At 36.8% G+C, this 22,286-nt stretch overlaps 1 protein-coding gene across 1 annotated transcript in view; it reads right to left on the reverse strand.

Moving 5' to 3' along the window:
- Nucleotides 1-22,286, reverse strand: part of USH2A (usherin) — a 1,082,898-nt gene that overhangs the window by 629,871 nt on the left and 430,741 nt on the right. Inside the window, exons 27-29 of the mRNA XM_044004202.1 lie at nt 22,003-22,206; nt 21,795-21,875; nt 15,731-15,925 (exon numbers count right to left, since the gene is read on the reverse strand). Of these exons, the coding sequence (XP_043860137.1) occupies nt 15,731-15,925; nt 21,795-21,875; nt 22,003-22,206 (480 nt within the window). The remainder of the gene's footprint in view (nt 1-15,730; nt 15,926-21,794; nt 21,876-22,002; nt 22,207-22,286) is intronic.

Consider the following 22,286-nt stretch of genomic DNA (forward strand, 5'->3'; position numbering starts at 1 on the left):
GAACTCAGGTCCTCCTGACTCCAGGGCTGGTGCTTTATCCACTGGGCCACCTAGGTGCCACACAAATCTCTTTTAAAATAAATTCCCCTAGTGTAATATTGATTTCATACTGGAATAATAGTATCTTAAATTTGTTGATCCCTTTAATTTCCATAGCCTTTTGTGTATGTAATCATCTCCCTGAATTATGATTGAACAATTTGCAAATGATCTATGCATATACAGATGGCTAAACAGAAAACAGCACTGACTTCTCCATACCACTACCAAACTCAAAAAGATTTGTCAAAGACTCCTCACCCACACAGACTCCCACATAGGCAAATACACCAACCAAAACCCGAAACCAAGCTGTCCTTTCTGTACAATGCCACCAGGTAGCTAGCATAGTTTAATTTTTTAAATCTTTTTTCTTTTTTTTTTCAGGGCAATAAGGGTTAAGTGACTTGTCCAGGGTAACACAGCTAGTAAGTGTCATGTGTCTGAGGCTGGATTTGAACTGAGGTCCTCCTGACTCTAGGGCCAGTGCGTTATCCACTACACCACCTACCTGCCCCTAGCATAGTTTAATTTTAACAATTAGCTATTTTGGAGATTCTAAAAGAGGTTGCTACACGTTCAATTGCTTTAGAGGTTAAGTCACTGGTTCTTAATAATACCTAATTTAATTTTACATAGATCAGTTTTCTTTTCTTTATGTCTAATGTCTTTCCTCTATCACTTTTATTTTTTCGTTTTCCTAAGAGAAAGTCATATGTGACCTGTCCCCCTTACTGATCATGGCTGAATTAAATACACATTAAGGAAAAACCTTCTCACAAATACATACATTCCCTCTTAATCCAATTGTCTTCTCTTTTATACATACAATTACATCAGGAAAACTTTCCCTTTTATCCCATCCCCCCTTCTCTTTATCCCATTGGTGAGAGAGAGAGAGAGGAGAGAGAGAAAATTTTGAGTGAGAAGTATAACATCGCTAGTTCTGGTAACTCACCTGTATCAAGGAAGAAGAAAACTCATCAATATGAAATTAAATTAAGAATCATAAAGAACCAGGTACTCAACTTCTAAAGCCCTTGAAACTCCAGAAACTCCAGCCAGAATCTCCAAAATGACCATAACTAAATGTTGAATTCAACCTGCCTTTATTCAAAAGTACCAACATTCAAGACTGATAAAAAAATTCTCCTTCAATATAATTGTCATTGTCATAACATTATTTCTTCCTCCTATTTTTCATTGCCAATGTATAATATTTCAACTACTTTATAGAGTAAATAGGTTGGAAAGAATATTTACCCTGATACTGTTACCATCATAGATGATATTTCTTTTATAAGAAGAGGTATCCTAAGACCTAAACAGATCTGGGGAAACATGTAACATTCTAAAGTTGAGGCTTCCTGTATATTATTGTTGTGGCATCACAGTTTTATAGCTAAAAGAGAATCTTAAAGAATGCCTAAGCCATTGCCTTCAATTTTTAAATGAGGGAATTAAGGCCCATAGACATTATGACTTGTCCAATGAGGCATAGCTCATGCATGATCACCTCAAGACTAGAAAGTAAGTGTCCTGATTTCTGACCCATTTTTCTTCTCACTGATTGAACTGAACAACTTGCTTAATAGCTGTAGAATATAGTTGGGAGATGATCTCCTTGGTCAGTATGCTTATGGTGGCATATCACTACATTGCACCAGCTGATATTTCCATGTGGCCTTCTAAGGGAGCACCAATAAGGAGCTTCCGTAACTACTATGAAGAAGATCACATCTGACAGCAGGAGCTAAGAATTAATGCATAGGCCAAGTAAGTCAACCAATTCATTTGGTCATTTCATTTGACAATATAGTTCATCAGGCACCATCTGACTTTTGTGTGGTTTTATTAGAACTGTCAGACCTATAACCAAAAAGATTCAAATCCTCCAGAATAAGATATTATTACTCAGCTCAGTGAAAAGGTGTTTTATATTGATTCCCTTACTCTAGGCTACATGATTCAGATTCAGCTCTTTGAGTGTCATTGGCAGATAACAGCATAAGGAAGAGAGTATTTGGCATTCTTAGCATGACCTTACATGAAGGGGAAAGACTCTTCTCTATTCATAAAGTGTCAGTTTGCTATTCATTTTTTAAAATGGGCTTAAGCACAAAAGGTTTATGGCCAGAGAGTTATGAGGCCTGGGGGATGGAAGAATGGCATTTTTGATATCATTACCTTTATTTGTGGGGAGAAATTTGTATTTATTATGATATTTTCCTATTGTTTACCTATACTGGAATGGAGCCTATTAAATCACTGTACTGGGAATTTGGGGCATTCTGAGAACAGGAGTTACGAGGTACTAAGAATCTGTTAGGAACTTCAAAGTTTTCTGTAATTTTAAACTCGAAGGAAGGAAAGGAGGGAGGGAGGTATAAGGGGCTAAAATTCTAGCTAGTATGTCTAAAATATCTAATGAGTGGTCAACAATAAATTGTAAGCTTTAGCAAGAGTTTAGACTTTTAAGCATTTATTAAGGAGAATAAGAATTTGGTGAAGAGAGAGGGAAAGGCCTAGATTCATCTATCTATCTTGGGGAGCTACAGTTCTCCTGCTCCACTCTCCATGAGAGTCCTGGCAAAAAAGAATGAGCATGCCAGCCTTGCCCCCTCTTCCTCCCACAAGCAAACGTCACTTCCTGATGCCAAAGAACCAGATGTCTTGCCCTTAGATGTCTTCTCCTCATGGTGGAGCTTTTCTACAGTAACTCTCTAGCACGTGGCATCATTCCAATTGTTACAGAGGGAAGAAGGGAAGGGAAGGGAAGGGAAGGGAAGGGAAGGGAAGGGAAGGGAAGGGAAGGGAAGGGAAGGGAAGGGAAGGGAAGGGAAGGGAAGGGAAGGGAAGGGAAGGGAAGGGAAGGGAAGGGAAGGGAAGGGAAGGGAAGGGAAGGGAAGGGAAGGGAAGGGAAGGGAAGGGAAGGGAAGGGAAGGGAAGGGAAGGGAAGGGAAGGGAAGGGAAGGGAAGGGAAGGGAAGGGAAGGGAAGGGAAGGGAAGGGAAGGGAAGGGAAGGGAAGGGAAGGGAAGGGAAGGGAAGGGAAGGGAAGGGAAGGGAAGGGAAGGGAAGGGAAGGGAAGGGAAGGGAAGGGAAGGGAAGGGAAGGGAAGGGAAGGGAAGGGAAGGGAAGGGAAGGGAAGGGAAGGGAAGGGAAGGGAAGGGAAGGGGTAAGAGCTTTCATTCTTCTCTGAGAGAAAGCTGGCTGGGAAGGAAGGGTTAAAAAGAGATAATGGCAAGAGAGACCTGTAGAAGGAGCCAGGGGGCCAAGCTTGCAGGAGAGGAGCATAAGGAGGCAAATGAAGGGGGTTAAGAGATTGGTTTAATGGAAGTGTGGGGGTGGAGGGTGAGAAGCAGGCATAAATATATAGCTTTCTCAAATTCAGATCCTTGGTAGATGTAACAAGTAGAATTTCGATTTAGGAGTCTTCTGATGCCAACTAGCACTCTTTCAATTGTATCACACCATCAGCTATATAATACCATCAACTGTATCATGTGGTCAACCTGGGACCCTAGGGACCTGCCTCCCAGCTTTATTCTTTGTCAACTCCAAATTCCAACTTCTGGCCTCAGGCCACTGTTTTTGCCCCAGAACCTTCTTCAGTACTTCTGAGGTACTGGACCCCAACTCCCTGCTCCTGACCAGACTTTCCTAGGGCTTTATCTTCCTCTCTTCCTGCCTACTATGAGGTAGGCCTTTTGGGCATCCCAGAAAACAACATCATTACTTCCATGGCAGTGGATATTAGGGGAGGGCATTGAACTGTCTTATCATCAACCATTCTCAATAGACCTTTCTTTAACCACTGCCTGGTATCATATCCTAATCATTAACATACTGCCATCATTTCATACTCTTTTCCCACCCCAGTGATTCAGAATACCCTTATAGATGATGTGTAAATCGTATTGCCCACTCCTGCACTCCCCTCCCTCATTCCCATCTCTCTTACCCTATTCTCCTAATATCCCTCTCTACTTCCACCCACTGCTTCCACTCTGCCCTCATGAATGATTGCTTCATAATTAATAATTTTGCTTTCATCTTCCACCTTTTTCTTTCTCATTCTATCCATCTTCCAGCATTTACTTGGACCTAGTTCCCCTCTAATGATCTTGGCCACCCTTTCAAGCACTGGTTGCATTTTTTCCTCATGCCTCTCCCTCGATGCTCACTGGTTAGAAAGTTTGAACACTACTTGGTCCCTTTTGTACCTTACAGACTCTCCCTTTGCCACCTTCCCTGAGTTCTCTATTGATGCTCAAACTATTAAAATTATCATCCAATTCAGATTCTAGTGGTAATTTCTATAGATCTCCAAAACATCTTCCTTCCTACCTCAATGGCTGGATCACACACAGTCTTTCTCTCCACTCCAAGTTCTGGTCTCTTCTAGGGTATTTCAATTAACATATAGATGTTTTCTCAAATACCCTAACTTTTGAGTTCCTTAGTCTATATAGTTCTCATGACTTTTCTCCACTATACCTCAGCTACATAGAGAAATGGTCATACCTTTGATCATACAATCACCCACAAGAATTTCATTTGTGTTCATAAACTCTAAGATTCTTTCATCTTATTATAACATTTTATCATTCCATCTTTCACCATCCTTTGTAATGACTAACCATGTTCTTTGCTTCATTGTGATTTCCAACTTCTCTTTCTCTCTGCTCTTGTCCAGGCCATCATCCCTGCATTGTCTTTTCCCTTTCCTACCTTTGTTGTTTTTTAGTCATTCTTAGTCATGTCCAACCCTTCATGACCCCTTTTAGGGTTGTCTTGGCAAAGAGAGTGGAGTGTTTTGTCATTTCCTCTTCCAGCTCATTTTATAGATTAGGAAACTGAGGCAAATAGGGTTAAGTGACTTGCCAAGGGTGGCACAGCTGATTAATGTCTGAGACTAGACAAAACTCCAGAAAGATTGACATTCTATCCATTTCATCACCTAGCTGTCCCTCCCTATCTGTTACCCTGTGGTGAATCAGTTTAATGCGAAACTCTACAAGTGAAAACCTTGCTCCCTTTTCCTGTCATCAAGCCTGCCTTGCTTAAACCCCACTCTTAGATTGCTCCCACCATCTACCTCATTCAGGCCTACTCATCTGTTACTGAATAGAACTTGAGAAAAGTGAAAAACTGTGCTGAGTCCACTATATATTTATGCTATTTGATCTCAAATGGCCCTCAATAAAGAAAGGAAATCATTTTTTACCTTATACCATAGAAGGTATTCTGCTTACTCTTCTCTCTCTTAAAATATATCAACAAGCATTCATTAAGCACCTACTATGTGTCAGGTAATGTGCTGAACCTCACAAGACACCAGCTCCTCTACCCTGTCAGCTGAGAATCTTGCTTCATGCTTTACTTTATAAAGGAATCCATGTGCCAGGATCTCACTTTTTTCATTTTTTATTACCCAGATGTATTCTCCACATCCTACCCTAACCATCTTACATGAAGAATTGTCTCTTTTCCTTGCCAAAGTAATCTCCTAGGGACATAGCCTTGATCCTGTTATTTTCCTTCTTCTAAGTGTTCATTAATCTTCAATCTCTCCCTATTTACTGGCTCTGTCGCTGATGCCTACAAAAATAGCCATGGCTCCTCTGATTCTTAAAAAAAATCCAAATTTCACTTGATCTGACATGCCAGCTACTGACCTAAATCTTTTCTCTCTTTCTTGGTTAAACCCCTTGAGAAAACCATCTACATTAGATGTCAAGATTGAACCCACTACATGCAACCTTGATTTCATCTTCTTAGGTGGGCTATTTACTCTATAATCTCCACTATTTCAATAATTTTCATTCTTTTCCTATCTAGTTGGCTGTTTCCTTGGTGCCTATAAATATGCTAATGACTCCCTTATCTTAAAATTTATCAGTGACCTCTTTTGAATGAAAAATATGTTTTCTAAACTTATAAGCAAAAAGAATTATTTATATATACACAGAAAAGCACAAAAAGAGAATTGTACATGAGTTATGAACCTCCATTTCATTTTTGTTGATACTACTTGAATTTTAAAATGTATATAATATTCCATCACTTTCAAAACTTTCCTATATTCTGTGTCTCCTTCTGAACTTCCTTCTGCTCATTTCTGACAATTCTAAAAAATGTCGGGGCAGCTAGGTGGCGCAGTGGATAAAGCACCAGCCCTGGATTCAGGAGTTCCTGAGTTCAAATCCGGCCTCAGACACTTGACACTTACTAGCTGTGTGACCCTGGGCAAGTCACTTAACCCCCATTGCCCCGCAAAAAAAAAAAAAAGTCAATAACCCTTTTTGGGCATAATTATTCCTCATTTATTTCTATTCTCTTATACCTCCTTACAATTAAAAAGAGAAAGAAAAAAATACTCATAACAAATAAACATTTTGAAGTAAAAGCAACTGTACAAATAATAATGTCTTTTTGTCCACCTTGAGTGTATCACCTCCCTGTCAGGAAGTGACCAATATACTTTTTCATATCACTTCAACATACTTGATTGGTCATTGCATTGATCAGAGTCCTTAAGTCTTTCAAAGTTGCTTTTCTTTACCATTTTCCTGTTCTTTTGGTTTTCACTTTACATTACTTTGTATTAACCAGGATTCTTTGAAGTTGTCTATTTCATCATTTCTCTTGGCATGATAATATTCTATTGCATTTCTATACATAAATGTTTATACTATTCTCCATTTCAAGAGCACTCCCTTAGATTCTAATTATTTGCTTTTCTGGTTTTCTTCCCACTTTAAATCTTTTCTTCGGGACCAGGAAGTGTTTTGTGCTTATGATTGTTTGCTACCAGGCATTATCCACCCTTTCAGCAACTTCCTCCATTCCTGCTAGCCTTTGGGTTGAGTATGATGTATTTCTATACAAAACTCTCCGGGTATGCATTCAACACATCTTTGTCCCTTTCAGATAACGTTGAAATTCATCTGACCCTAGCTCCCTCCACCTCTTCCTCCACATTTGTAATACTGTATTTCTCGCACACCCAGGTTATAAGAAATTCTTATTTCACCCCTTCTGCCTCTTTTCTATTTTAGAAAATTCTTCCTATTACTCTTTTCTTTGTGCTCTTTATATCCTCAGGAGAGAATCAATACTTTTCTAGGTTCTCTGTTTCTCTTATTTAAATCCTTGAATCTCCTTTAAACAATTAAGATTATAAAAGTATACTCGTCTCTTCTCCCTCACTAGAATATTAATATTATATCATCGTACACTTCCTTCCAAATACTCAAATCATTTTACCTTTCTTGGTTTCTTTTGACTTGTATGTTTCTTCCTATTCAGCATTAGTCTTTTCATATGAAATGCTTGAAAATCTATTCCATTGAAGGTTCATCCCTCATTCTCCCCACATCATCACCACAACCAAAGGATGATAGCTTTGTGGGATAAGTTAATTATTGTTAGTCAGCCTACGTCATATGTTTTTTAGAATATTTTAAACCAGGAATTTATATTTTATTTCATTGACATTCCCAAGCATTGTATGATCATAATTGGGGTTGTTACTTGAATTACTTGTTTTAGGATTTTTCCATTTATGTCAGGGTGGATAACACCTGGATTTTGGTTATTACATTATTGTCATTTTTTACTTTGGGGTTGGTTTTTTGCTTGTTTGCTTTAATGGTTGTGGTTTTTCAAACAATTATTGGCAGATTTCTTATGTTTTTACTTGCTTTCTGGCTCTACTAGATCTGAGAAGTGTTCATTTATGAATTGATGAAATAAAGTGTCTTGACTTTTATTTTTTCATGGTTTCCAAAGAGAACAACGATTTAAAAAAATATCTCACTTTGGCCTGTTTTCCAGGTCAGTATGCATATGTGTGTATGCATGTGTGTTTGTATATATGCATGCATGTATATGTCATATATATTGTATTTTCATCTCTTTTTTAGTCTTTTAATTTTGTTTTAACATCTCTTGCTGTCTCATAGAAGAAGCAGTTTCTATTTGCTATAATCCATTTTTTTTTCAGGGAATCTGTTACTTGGGTAAAGTTTACTACTTTCTCTTTCAATCTATTCTTCTTGAAAATTCCTTTAAAATCTTTTATTTCATCTTTTAAAAGTCTTCTAAAATATTCATTTTTTTTTCATTTCTTCTAGGTATTCAGTTTGACTGGAATAGAAGGCAGCATTGATAAATAGGGCTAGAAAGTTTGTCACGACTAGATTAAGACTTTGAATACCAGTCTAAGAAATGTGGGACATTTTCCTATAGGCAATGAAGAAATACAGAAGGTTTTGGAGAAGGAGAGAAATAAAAGCAAAGAAATGTTTTAGGAGTATTAATCATAAAGAGGTAGAAAATAGATAGTAGAAAAGTAGAAGATAATTTGGAATGTGACAATACTAAACATGAGGCAACTAATGATGAAGTTAAAAAACTATTTTAGTCAAAATACCCTAACTATAATTGCAGCAGTGAGTTAGCAAGGACACTGGTGAGGAAAAATCACTAAGATTAGATGAAAGGTCATGTGCTGAGAGGAAGGATTTGACATCACAGTATTAGGGAAAGGGATCTGATATCACAACACCTGAGTTCCTTTCATAGCTTTGTGTTTTTATTTTCTGGCTTTGGACAAGAAACTTTACCTCTTGGGATTTTTAGCTCCACCAACTATAAAATGAGAATAAATATTCTAGACAACATTCAGGCCTAATTCCTAAAACTACAACTATGACCTGGATCAAAAATATATCTATGATTTTGAGCCCCATTACTAAAGATTGGGAAGTCAGAACACTTGGTTTGGTAAAAAGATAAAGCATCCACCTGGGTTTCCATATGTGGGTTTATTATATTATAACCTCTAATCAACATAGTACAATTGTACAATGGATTTGTGAACTCATTGATGATTGTGATCCTATGATGTATTTTCTCCATCCTTGCTTATTCATCCTGTGTAACCATCATCCATATCCCTTCACAAATTTCTTGAGTGGGAGACAAGTTGGGCTGAAGGATCGCTCAATATGCCAGGGGCCTTCCTTGACTTCTATTGACATTATGTGGGTATAACAGAGCAAGAAGGCTGATATTAGTTATTCCTCACCCTCATACCATGATTAGTCCAACTTTTTTCTTCTTATGTGTTTCTCCAGTGGTCAGAAATATGATTTGTCTCCTACTTTTGCAACATCATTTGGGAAATGTAGAAGTTGGAAAAGTAGTAATGTTCTTAGCCACCATTAATCACTCTAGAACACTTGATGAGCACATGTTTGCACATATAGCTCATTCTTACATCATGTTGTCTATTATTAGACAGTGAGCTCCTTGAGAGCCGGGACTTTCATACCTTTCTATGGTTCCTCAGTGCTTAGCACAGAGTCTAGTATTTAATACATTTTTATTGATTGACTATACTTCCCAACATTATGAAATATGATTTAGAAATTGCATGGAATTGCAATTCTTTTTTATAATTCTTACTCTGCAGAACTCTTAAGTACTATGCTTATATAGATATTAATCTTTGGATCTCATTTCTTATCAGACACAATGACTTCAATTTCTTCCTATTGCTTAAGCTACTCTCTAATAGTAAATTATATACTTAGGATACAGTCCAAAAGTGAAAAGAGCTTCCTGAAGAGGTACTAGGTTCCCTTCCTTAGAAGTTTTCAGGCACAGCCTAGACTACTAATTATTAGGAATGCTATTGTGGGAATTATTTGGGGGAATGTGATGGACTAGATGATTACTGAAGTCTCTTAACATTCTAATTCTGTGGATACATAGTGGATCAATGAGAAATCACTGCTATACTTTTTACCCCAATCCTCACTTAACCAGGCCCTCTCTGCAATGAATCAGAGGCAAGTGATAAGAGCAGAAAGAGTACTTGATCTGTTACATATCACGTAGGGCAGATTATTATCTAAGTAACAGATTATCTGCTACTTATTACTTCAGCTTTCTTATTTGGAAAATTACAGGCTAGCTACTATTACACATAAACCTATCTCATACAACTAGTTCAGTATTTAATAGTTAATCATTTAATATTTCTTAGATATACTTTCTCCAACTAGGTTACAAGCTCCTTGAAGACAGGGCTTTTGTATCCATATCACACTGAGACTATTTACAAGTACATAGAAATGGGGAATAACAATGTTTATTAGTCTAGTTTCTTCAGTCATTATGCTAGGAAGCAGCTCTAATGGAGACAAAGCTTTGCAAATATTCCTTCAAGTGCTACAAATACTGACAACAAAATTCCAATGTTCCAAAAAGAAAAATTCTTGTCACCAAAGTATTTGACACAATCAAGTGGATCAGCATCAGAAATTTATATAAATTTATCATGGCAATTAGACTTAAAAAAGGCATGACCATCTTCTTATCCTTAGTGCCCTAAGGATTATGGGACCTTTCCAGAGTTGTAGCTGAAATTTTCTATTATGTATTGTCCTCCCTCATTAAAATGTGAGCTCCTTGAGATCATGGACTATCGTACTTTTCGATTTGTATCCTTGGTGCTAGGCACAGTTCTTTGCATACAGTAAATGCTTAATAAATTCTTTATTCACTCATTCTCCTCTTGTGTTTCTCTTATGGTGCTTTACAGTAAATCTCTCTTTTTAAACTGATGAGATTGGTGTGCTCTTAATAGGAAAAAGAGAAGCAGAAAAATACTGGTAAGGCACTGAGTGGTTAGAAACTAACATATTATGTCCCAGTGCGTTTTTCAGTACAGGAATGTTCCCCAAGATTGAAAACTTGACTTTCTGTTCATTACTGAGTCAGAATGCTCTTGATCAATATGGATTTTTGTTTCAAGATTTTGGGGGTCTTTAAAGTACCCATGCAATTTACCATAGACAATCTATCTCACTTTCCACTCTAATTCTACATCTATTGTCTATTTACAGTATCTTTTCAAAGTACACATATACTGATAGATGAATTCACTATCTCTGTTTAACATATTGCATGCTACAACCTGAACAATTAATTTTCTTCATCCATTTAGTTTTTCCTTTGTGAATGATTAAGCCAAAATCTTTTGAGTGATGATGAATCTTGCTCAGGTTTGGTGCCATTTTGGGCTCTTGGTGTAATTACCACAATGTTATCTTCAAACAGGAGCAGCAGTGGGACCTTAAAGAAGCACCCTTCAACTTGAACTCTGTGTTGCTACTCCTCCATAATGATGGAAAATAACTTTGATGAACCCATGTCTCCCTGTTTATGCCTTGACTGATATTGATAATAAGAACATTGGACAAAATGATCTCACTTACATCTTCCAGAGAATTTTGGGTAATTTTGATGTATGCATAGGAGACATTTGGTCAGCATCATTTTGCTTAACTGACTCAAAAAATGCATTTGTTTTTCAAATAGTCAAAGAGGAGTAGGCACAGGGTGATATTCCATTTCCTACATTATTTAGTCAATTGTAAGATGACAAAGGTAAGATCTATCAGGAAATATCAGTGACAACAACTTGACTATTTCCTACTAATGCCCTCATGGAAGATTCCCTCAATGCATTAGACATAATTCTCATTAAAATGTTTATATAGATAGAAAATAGGCATAAAGGTAAATGTTGCTCTCTCAATCATCTTTTTAAAGGTATTAATAAAGAACCAGATTTTTTCAAAATGGGTGATATCTACTCATGCTTAAGATACCCAGTAAATTGTTCATTCAATACTCTCAAAAGTGATCCTTCACCACTCCATTTGGCTTCTATGTAAATGTGGTCTAACTCAGTTGTTTCTCCCAATTTCATTGCCTTTCACATCCAGTACTCTGATGTCAGGTACAAGTATGATGGCTTAGACAACAACAAAATAATAACAAAGCTTTAAGGTTAACAATGCATTTTCATCACAACATCTTTATAGTGAGCAATCCAAGAATTAGCACCCCATTCCACAGATAAAAGAAAAATAGACACTCAGAGGTCAAATGTCCAGAGTGAAATGACTCAAACAGTAGAGCCAAGATGAAGTGAAAAGCAGGGAGAAAAACTCAGCCTACATAGTCACTTGGATCCCTTTCATTACAAAATATTCTTTCAAAGCCCCACTTCCTTTGTGGTATAAAGAACAGAACTTAGTTATGCACAGGTTTCAGTACCTAGCTTTGGGTAGAATAGATGAAGGTAGAATGAGATATGGAATTAAATTCATAGGATCAGAGATTCAGAGAAAGAAGGGACCTGAGAAATCATTGAATACAATTACCTCATTTTACAGATGAAAAAACATAGGCATTGCTAATTGAAATGATTTGCGCACTGTGGGTCCCACTGCCAATAAGTATCTGAGGTAAGTTTTTGAATTCAGATCTTCCTGACTCCAGCCTCAGCACCTTTCCCACTGTGCTACACTGCAGTCAGTTCAACAGGCATTTACTAAGAATCTACTGTGTGCACAGTACTATACCAAATGCCAGCAATGTAAAGATAAAAATGGAATAGTCCTGCTCTGAAAATAATATTGCTGTTGCAGGAGGTTTCATATAAGAAAAAAAATTAATAGAAAATATATACAAATTTAATGTTACTTTAGGTGGAGAGAGCCAAAAACTAAGGGGATCAGAAAGGCTTCATGTGGTTGAAAGAAGTTAAGCAGATAGGGATTCCAAGAGTCACAGGTGAGGAGAGAGGATATTTTAGGCATAGGGTGAAACCTATGCAAGGAAAAGAGGTAGGTGTTGTAATGTTATATCCAGGCAACATCAAGCAAGTCATTTTGACTGAAATAAAGAGTGTGTGATGGAAATAATGTTAAGTTGTAAGGAAAAAGATTAGGTCCTGATTATGCTAGTAACAAGACAGAGTTATTGAAGCTTTTTGAATAACATGATCCAACCTGTACATTAAGAATGCCAATTTGGCAGTTATATGGAAGATGGAGATGGGAAAGACTGAAGACAGGGAGACCAATTAGGAAGTTATCTGCAGCAGTCCACGTGAGCAGTCATAAGGACCTTAACTAGGGTGGTGACTATATGAATGAAAAGGGGAGGCAGATATGAAGCATTGTGAAGTGTGATCAGTGACACTGTGGAGAGTGGACATGAGAAAGGGGCAACAGGAAGTCTAGGATAGTGAAAGGATAGTGAAATAACAAGAACAGGAAATCCATGGAATCACTCGAGGAACATCCTTATGACTTAGTCCAGACTATTTCCCCTACTGGGAACAGGGAACATGTGAGATGCAGTAGGTTTAAGTGTTGCAGCATATACAGTATCAAACGGCATATATTGTTACCTATCTGAATTAGAAACTACATTTTCTTCCTTTGCTAACAATCAGTATTTAAATACTTAATAGTTATTTTGGATCATTTAATCAATTTTTAAAAAAATTATTTTGTTTCATAGTGCATTAAATCATTTTTCAACTTAAGAAATATACTTTAAAACTATTTCTCAATTTTATATTTTATGTAAAAATATACTTTATTTTATAAAGTAAAATATATTTATGTCATACTATATTTAGTTAGTATTTATTTAATATATTTAAAATATATTATATTAATATATATTCAAAAATACTCTCTTGATTTTACATTTTTTTGTTTAAAAATATTAAGACAAAATATGTGATACTCCTTAAAATCATCTATGTAGAATACATGATTGTTTTCAGTAAGATTAAAGTTTCTTATACCTAGTGACTATTTTGCATAAAATCACATACATTATTTCAATCTAACATTTCTGTATTAGAAAATGATTTTTTTCCATTTATTCTGAGTGCTTTAAAATGTTATGTTGCTATCAGGTATTTCATTAGAGTGGAAAGAATAATGGACTTGCAGGTAGAAGAAATGGGTTCAAATCTTATTTTTAACATTGACTACTAGCCCTGTGATACTGGGCAAATCATGTAAATGCTTTGAGCCTCAGTTTATCAATCTTTAGAATGGTGAGGATTATATTTTACTACCATTTTCTTTTTTTGCAGGGTAATGAGGGTTAAGTGACTTGCCCAACGTCACATAGCTGGTAAGTGTCAAGTGTCTGAAGGCAGATTTGAACTCGGATCCTCTTGACTCCATGGCCGGTGCTTTATCCACTGTGCCACTTAGCTGCCCCCAGGATGTCCTATGAGAATGATATATGGAACTGGATATTTTAGTCTGAAGAAAAGACTTAAAGGGGGCTGGATAGCCGAGAGCTTTATTAAAATAGCTGAAGAGCTTGCACTCGTGATTATAGTTAGAATCCTCAAATTGAGTTTAATGCAAGAGAAAATTCCTAATGATTAGTTAATCAAACTCTGTCTCTGGAGATGGTGGGTTTACTTTTATTATTTAAGGTCAAATGACCACTTATTTATGATCTAGAGGGGATTCTTGTCTAGAAAGAGTTGAATGAAATGTATTACAAAATTATGTGATTTTTTTTGGAAACAAAACATACTGTGATAAAATAATAGAATTTGGCAGATGCCCAGGGGTCCCACCTGATTGATCTAGTATTGTTTGAGAAACCGACTAAGTACCTACTTAAGATGGTCTGCCCTGAGTGACATATACTACTGATGTCACTAGGTGGACCACTCTTGGCCAAGCAACTTGAAGGACCTCCCTTTTGGGGGAGGGAGAGAAAAAGTAGAAAAAGGAATGCTCACTGAGAGGTCTCTTTCCTGTTGGTGAGCTTCCAAGAGCAGACTGGAGAGGGGCTGCACAGCTGTCTTCCATAGAAACTACATACCCCAAGTGGTGAGTTAATAGAAATGAGACCAGCTCTTTGAATTAGCTGAGCTGGAAGCAAGTTTGGGGATTGAATCAGTCTTTGCTAGAGCCAGGGAGCTTATACATTTTTCTCTTCCCCTATTCCTTTGCCCTTGGCTTTATTAATTTTACCTTTTTTATATATTTATTCCCATTAATAAAACCTTATTTATTTGTGGAAAAGAAGCCATTAATCTCCTTTCTTATTGGCCTGGGAGAAATAACTAAAAAAAGGCAGTTTGGAAGGGAGGAAACTTTGGACCTAGAGGTCCCTCATTGTTTTCGGAACCACAATATTACAGTGAACCACCCAATTAACTCTCCCCATATTAAATTTGGCCCTTACAATACATGGAAGTTCTTTATATTACTATATATTCAGTCTATGTGGGTGTCAAAATGCCACCCTTTGTGCATGCCACACCATGCCTATTTCAGAGAAACCAGCCAGATAACTTCCTGATCCTTCTAAGTCTGAACAGACAGGGTATAACCAAAGATTTTATAATGCAGAATCTTTATTGGGCTCACCTTGAGGTCTAAAAAGTAATTTTAGAAGATGGGAGGGGCTTGGATCTGATATAGCTACATATGCAGACTTTCTAGAGGGGAGTTACAGAGTAACAGCAATATATACCCACTCTCACTACCCTGAGAGATCTTATACCTTAATATTTGGGAATGGAGAAAATGCTATCATTGCATGGAAACAAATAATAAATATTCTCTATCCTCATAGTTATTCTGAAATGATCTTCCAGAATGGACCTTGACATTCCCCATATCAGGTAATAGGTATTTATTTGTACAGATAAAGAAGCATCCTTGAAAGCACTTAAGAAAACATTTCCCAGCTTAATGAAAAATTTTATTCAAAAACAAACAAAAGCCAAAATCCTCTTTTCTTTAATCTACTCCATTAGACAATGCAATTTACCTGTGAGGGCACTGGTGTTGACAAACTCAACACTGGCAGCAGCTACATGGGGTAGGTGAGGACCATTCTTATCATATGCCTTCACAATGTACTTCTCAATTATACCTCTGACCCCAACAGGTTTATCCCAGGTCACTTCAATGCTGTAACCATTTATGCTGTGAGCTCTTGAGGGAGTTGGCACACTTTGTGGAGCTGTAGAAGGATAAAATAGAAAATAGAGAAAATGGCAGTTCTGCAAAGACTATTGCCCCTATTCTTCAACTTTTAATGACGGCAGTAAATCAGACTCAACCATTAGCATAAATACAATTTATTAGAGTTGTAACTTTTCAGCATTGATTTAATATGACTGCACATCTTGAGCCATTCAGTTCAAGCTATATTTCAAAACCATCAAAACTCCATCTACATAACATTCTTCCTTGTCTAGTCCAGGTTTTCCAAAAACATTGAATGTATCCAACATGTTTAAACATCACTCATAAAGAAGGAGGTGGATGGAAGGCAGCTAACAAGCTCAAGCAATATAATGATGTAACACTTTGAAGCAAGATAATTAGACTGTTATTATACGGAGTAGTTTGACACTTTTATATCTTGGGCACAAAATATCACACATGTCATCATGTTCAAATGTCTGATTTCATTTTCTCAATTCAATTTCTCTCTAAATTAACTAAAAAAGCAAATCTCAAGGAGATAAGATATATGGGGCATATTCACTATTGCATTTTGGGGTTAGGAGGAAGATGAGTTTGCGCAAAGTCTGCTCAGAGAACTTGGGTTCAAATCTCTTCTGATTGTTTTTCAAAGGAAGAAAAAGGTACTGGGGTATTTGAAAGAAATCAAATGCCACACTTATGTGAATACATAGTTCCCTAATTAAAAAAAAAAATCTATACCCTTTATTCATTAGATATTGCTTTAGCAAGTCAAGATTTGTCCAGGAACAACTTCATCACAGAAGACTGCACTAGGGGCACTGAGAAAAGGCCCAAGGAACTTCATGGCAGGATGATGGATGACGGGCTTTCTATAAATGTATGTGGACTCCTGGGCCCTGTAGATGGATGATCACTCCTGTTTTCCCACATCAAATATCTTCTTTTTCTGATTCTACTGTTTAGATGAGTGAAATAACAATTTCCTGGATACAGTGCATATGAGTGAGAGAAATGGGGATAGGGGAGTAATTATCAGCAGTAGAGCTAAAACATTATAGGTGCTTATAAAAATAGCCATGAGCTACACAATCAACTTGCAAGTTACAGACAACACTGTAGTAATATTGATTTTATTAGTTCTGAAATGCAGCACAGGGCAAGGTAAGGTACTGTCTAGCAGATGGTCTTCTCATAAGGGACATAGCAAAACTGACTCAAAAATAATTAAATAGTGCAATTATTCTTCAACCCTTGGGAACATGTAGCTGCTCAGTGTTGTGGTCAGATTGTAAATATAAATTTATGGCATAAACATATGTGGTCAGATCATTACTATCAACCCAGAGTTCTATTTGCTCACTTTCAGGGTAGTTCTCAAAAATGGTGGAAATGAAGCTATGTAAACAATGTTCTTTCAACGTACCTGTTTACTTTGCTGAATTATGTTCGAAGCAGGTTTTTTGATTTGCCTACTAATAATGAAGAGTTTGAAATATGTGGGCAGAACACATGCAAGTATGATTTCAATACAATGAATTAGAGTGAATATGGAAGTAGAAGCAAAAAAGGAGTTCAAGAAATCAAATACTTCTGATATAAAAGCAGGGGACTATCTCACCTATGTAGGACAGACAACTATCATGGAAGAGTCACTAATTCTCCTTTGTCTTTCTTGTTTGAAAAATTAGATGATTTGACCAGATGATTTTACCGTTGGGAGTTTTGAAGCTGTAAAGGACCTTCAAAGGCCACTGATTCAGCAAGGTCTTTGTGAGCTCTTGATATGACAAATATGGCATAGAGGGGCAACTAGGTGGGGCAGTGGAGAGAGCACTGGCCCCGAGTCAGGAAGGCTCATCTCCCTGAGATCAAATCTGGCCTTAGTCACTTACTTCCTGTGTGACCCTGCCCAGTCACTTAACCCTGTTTGCCTCAGTTTCCTCATCTAAAATGAGATGGAGAAGGATATAGTAAACCATTCCACTATTTTTGCCAGGAAAACCACAAATAGGATCACAGATATGACTGAAATGACTAAACAACAAATGCTGTGGAAGAGGCATCATCAATGTAAGGGACAGTGACAGATGTAAAGCCAACAGAGCCCAATTCAAATGCTAAATTTGCTCTTTACTACCTGTGTAGCCTTGGGCAAATTGTTTCCCTCATCTCTGGTCCTGTTTCCTCATCTATACAATCAGAGGGTTGCATCACACAATTTTTAAGTTTTAATAAAAATCTGATTATTCTTTTCTAAAAGCCCTCTAGAAATGTAGGACACACAAACTCCTTTGGAAGATCAAAAATGTTTCCATCAAAACATTTTATGGAAATACTCATTCCCCAACCCCACCCCCCAAAACCATGTGTTTATTATTCAGTTTAAAACAGGTTGTTTTTTTTTTTCCTGCAAGGCACATAGGAAGACAATGTTTTAATGTGTGCCCATTTTCCTAGAATAACTCAACCCAAAATGTCAGGTGCCTACTATATTCAAATTCATATATCATAGAACTCTTTCATAACCAACCTTCAAGGAATATTTGAAAATATCTGTTATTTAAACAGATATCCCTGGTCACTATAGTCACCCTTTCCTATATTTGTACCCTCCTCTTATTATAATAATTATATTATTAATAATAATACTTTATTTAATAACTATAGCATTTATATAGACTCTATCATGCACCAGGCACTGTGATAAATATTTTACAAATATTTTCTCATTTGCTATTAACAACAACCCTCTGAGGTTGAAAAAAAAAAACTGAGGCAAACAGAGGTTAAGTGATTTGCCCAAGGTCACACGCACTTGAACTCAGGTCCTCCTTACTCCAGGTCCAGTGCTTTATCCACTACACTACCTAGCTGCTTCTTGTGCCAAGGGTTGCTAGTCTGTCATATGTTTTCTCCATATCCTATGCTAGGATATTTATTACAAGAATTCCATTGCTAACATTTTGGTTACAAAGCTGCTACAAGAAAGGGAAGAAAAAAAAGAAGGTCCTGACACAAACCAAAAAGAATAGGAATTTTATTTGTTTGTTTTCTTTTCCAAAGACTCCTAGTAGAATACAGGAAAGACATTTGACTCATTGACATGGTTCTAGCATTTGAGATCTATGTATCCCATGTAAATTTCCTACCTACAAAGTAGTATCCCCAGGGAGAGTTACACAAAGATGGATAATATGAAACAACAGAGTAAGCATTTATTAAGCACCTTCTGTGTACAGATTACAGAATAATGGTGAACTATAAAAACTTCCCCCAGAATTGTCCCTTCTTAAGTAATTTGTAATTCTACAAAGTACTTCTTAAATAACATTACCTTATCTAGTTGTATTTGTGTCATACCATTACTATTAGATTCCAAGTTCTTTGATGGTAGGTACTATATTTTATTTTACCTTTGTATTTTCCAGGGCCTAGAAAATACTATATGCTCCATACTCAGTTACAATATTCAGTGAAAATACTCAGCTATCTGTACATAGTGGATGTTTCATGGATGTTTTACATATTTTAATGATAAGGGTATGTAACAAATCCTTAAGTTTATCCTTCCCTTTCTGTTATAAATCAAGGGAAGAAAAGCAACATTAACATGTGGGTATAATTTTCTTCATCAAAAGAATGAGGTGAGTCAGTGATTGCTAGGTTTCCAAGCCTATAGTCCTATGTACAAATATAACTTCCATAAAGTTGCTCCAACATATTTTGTTTTCCCACCATAATCAATTCAAGAAATAACCAAACTTAAAAAAAATTAAGTATCTGTAGCCATATAAAAATGTTCTAACTCACTAATGATTAGAAAGATGCAAGTCAAAACAATTCTGGGGTACTACCTAATACCTACTGGATTGGATAATAGGACAGCAGAAGAAAAAGATGCATGCCAGAGGGGATATTGGCAAAATGAGACATCAGTGTACTGTTGGTGGAGTTGTAAACATTCTGTAGATCAGTTTGGAACTATGGCCAAAGGGCTATAAAACCATGCATACTCTTTGACCTAGTAATACCACTACTTGGTCACTATCCAAAAAGAGATAAAACACAAAAACTTAAAATACCTATATGTACAAAAAATTTTTATGACAGCCCTTTTCTGGTACAAAGAATTTGAAACTGAGGAGATGCCCATCAATTGGGGAATGGGTGAACAAATTATGGAATGAGATTATTATGGATCACTATTGTGCTACAAGAAATGATGAGCAGGATGCTCTCAGAAAAACCTGGAAACACTTACATGAAGTGACACAAAGTGAAATATACTGTATACAAAGTAACAGCAGTATTGTAAGATGATCAACTGAGAATGACTTAGCTATTCTCAGCAACACAATGATCCAAGACAATTCTGAAGGACTTATGAAAAAATGCGATCCATCTCCAGAGAAAGAAGCGATGGTGTCTGAATATAGATTGAAGCATATTTTTTTAGTTTCTTTTTCTTAATTTTTTGTCTGTTTTCTTTCACAATCTGAGTAATGTGGAAATGTTTTGCATGACTACATGTGTATAACTAATATTGAATTTCTTGAGTTCTTAAGGGAGGTGGGGATGGAGGGAAGAAAAGAATTTGTAACACAAAGTTTTAAAAATGGATGTTAATGGGGCAGCTAGGTGGCTCAGTGGATAGAGCACCAGCCCTGGAGCCAGGAGGACCTGAGTTCAAATCCGGCTTCAGACACTTGACACTTACTAGCTGTGTGACCCAGGGCAAGTCACTTAACCCCAATTGCCTCACCAAAAAAAAAATGGATGTTAAAATTGTTTTTACATGTAATTGAAGAAAAAATAAAAAAACTAAAATTCTAAATAAATGAAAAAAGCAGTATGTCTATACAACTTTTACAATGTTGTTGGGTAATCATGGTACCTTCTATTATCCCCAATTTTTATCAGTAATACAATTCATACAGTAAAAGTTAACTGAAGATTTCATCAGAAATGGAAGAGCTAAAGAGATGCAGAAAGAGACTATAATAAGGACCTAACAAGACAAGAGGAAGCCAACATAAAACCTATTGAGTCCTCTACACCACCCTATCTCCTTCCCCCCTTCCCTCCCCACAACACACACACTTCCACAGGTAGGTAAAATAATGTGGTCAAACTGGAGAGAAATTCTAACCCCTGGACCATGGGAAGGAAGAGCCATGAGAAACAGTTGAGGATGAGGCGAGGAGAATAGCATGAATTGGTATTTCCTTAGTAAAATGGAAATCTATGAGGGTTGAAATAGTTTGTCATTTTAACTTTGCAAAATTTTGTTTAAAATGTTATAAAAAACTATTGCCAAGAATGGTTCCCTGCCCATAGTAGGTGTGGTTTTTAGATCAGATTACCATTATAAAAATGATAGCATCTAATCTCTAGGATTCCTTCAGACATTTATGGGGTGAATTTTAACCTGCCAAGAACACATCTTCAATCTAAAACAATCTTTTAAGGCAGCTAACTTCCTCCTACAGCCTCCCTTTTTTCACCTAAATGCATGCTTTAGAGAAGCCAAGTAACATAGTTCTGTAACCAGTTAATGCTTAAGAAACACAAACACACCTTTCAGCCATAAAATTGGGTGTATTTTAAATTTAAAACATTATCATAAAGATATTCAAATAACACTTTATATTTCTTCACAACATTAAATTTATAAGTTGCATAGAAGGGTGTCAACTTGCTTTCGCAGAGGGAATTTCCTCATTGGGGGGGTTCCCTTACCCAAGAAAATCACATCTAGTAACTATTCCTATTTAACATAAAAAGGCTTACCTTTGGCCTTTACCTGCCTGTTCTATACAATCCTAGCACAGGCACACTTGTACCTACAACTATAACATAAACACACAAGTAAACAGAAGAAGACACATTGCATTTACCTGTTCCTTTTGTGCGCCCCCGACTCCAAACACTGCCTGCTGATCCTCCTTCATTTGAGGCCACCACTCTGTACAGATATTCTTAAGTGGAAATGTGGAAATAATAAATAACAAAATAAGTAGCTATTCATGTAGATGATTGGGGTGGAGGGGAGGAGGAAGTGAGCAGGGGCCATGTAGCATTTAATTTAAGGAACCAACATGTTACCTGTAAATGGCTGTAGACCACTCTCATAAACACTCGGCTCTTTCCCCTGGTAAACCAGGATGGAGTCATTTCCCCTGCAGTTAACAGCCCTGGCAGTTGATAGGCATCCATCCAGATTGACTCTGACAGCACCGCTGGACACAGATGCCAAGTTAACGACAGCACCTCGTGTAAATTTAACATCCTTCATGCAACCACCGAAACCTAGCAAATAGTAAGGGATTAGTATCACATAAAGAGCTTCAGTCATTAATTAACAATCATTTCTGTTGTGCACAGCACTA

Source organism: Dromiciops gliroides, chromosome 4 (assembly GCF_019393635.1).
Source record: "Dromiciops gliroides isolate mDroGli1 chromosome 4, mDroGli1.pri, whole genome shotgun sequence".
In the NCBI taxonomy this organism is placed as follows: domain Eukaryota; kingdom Metazoa; phylum Chordata; class Mammalia; order Microbiotheria; family Microbiotheriidae; genus Dromiciops; species Dromiciops gliroides.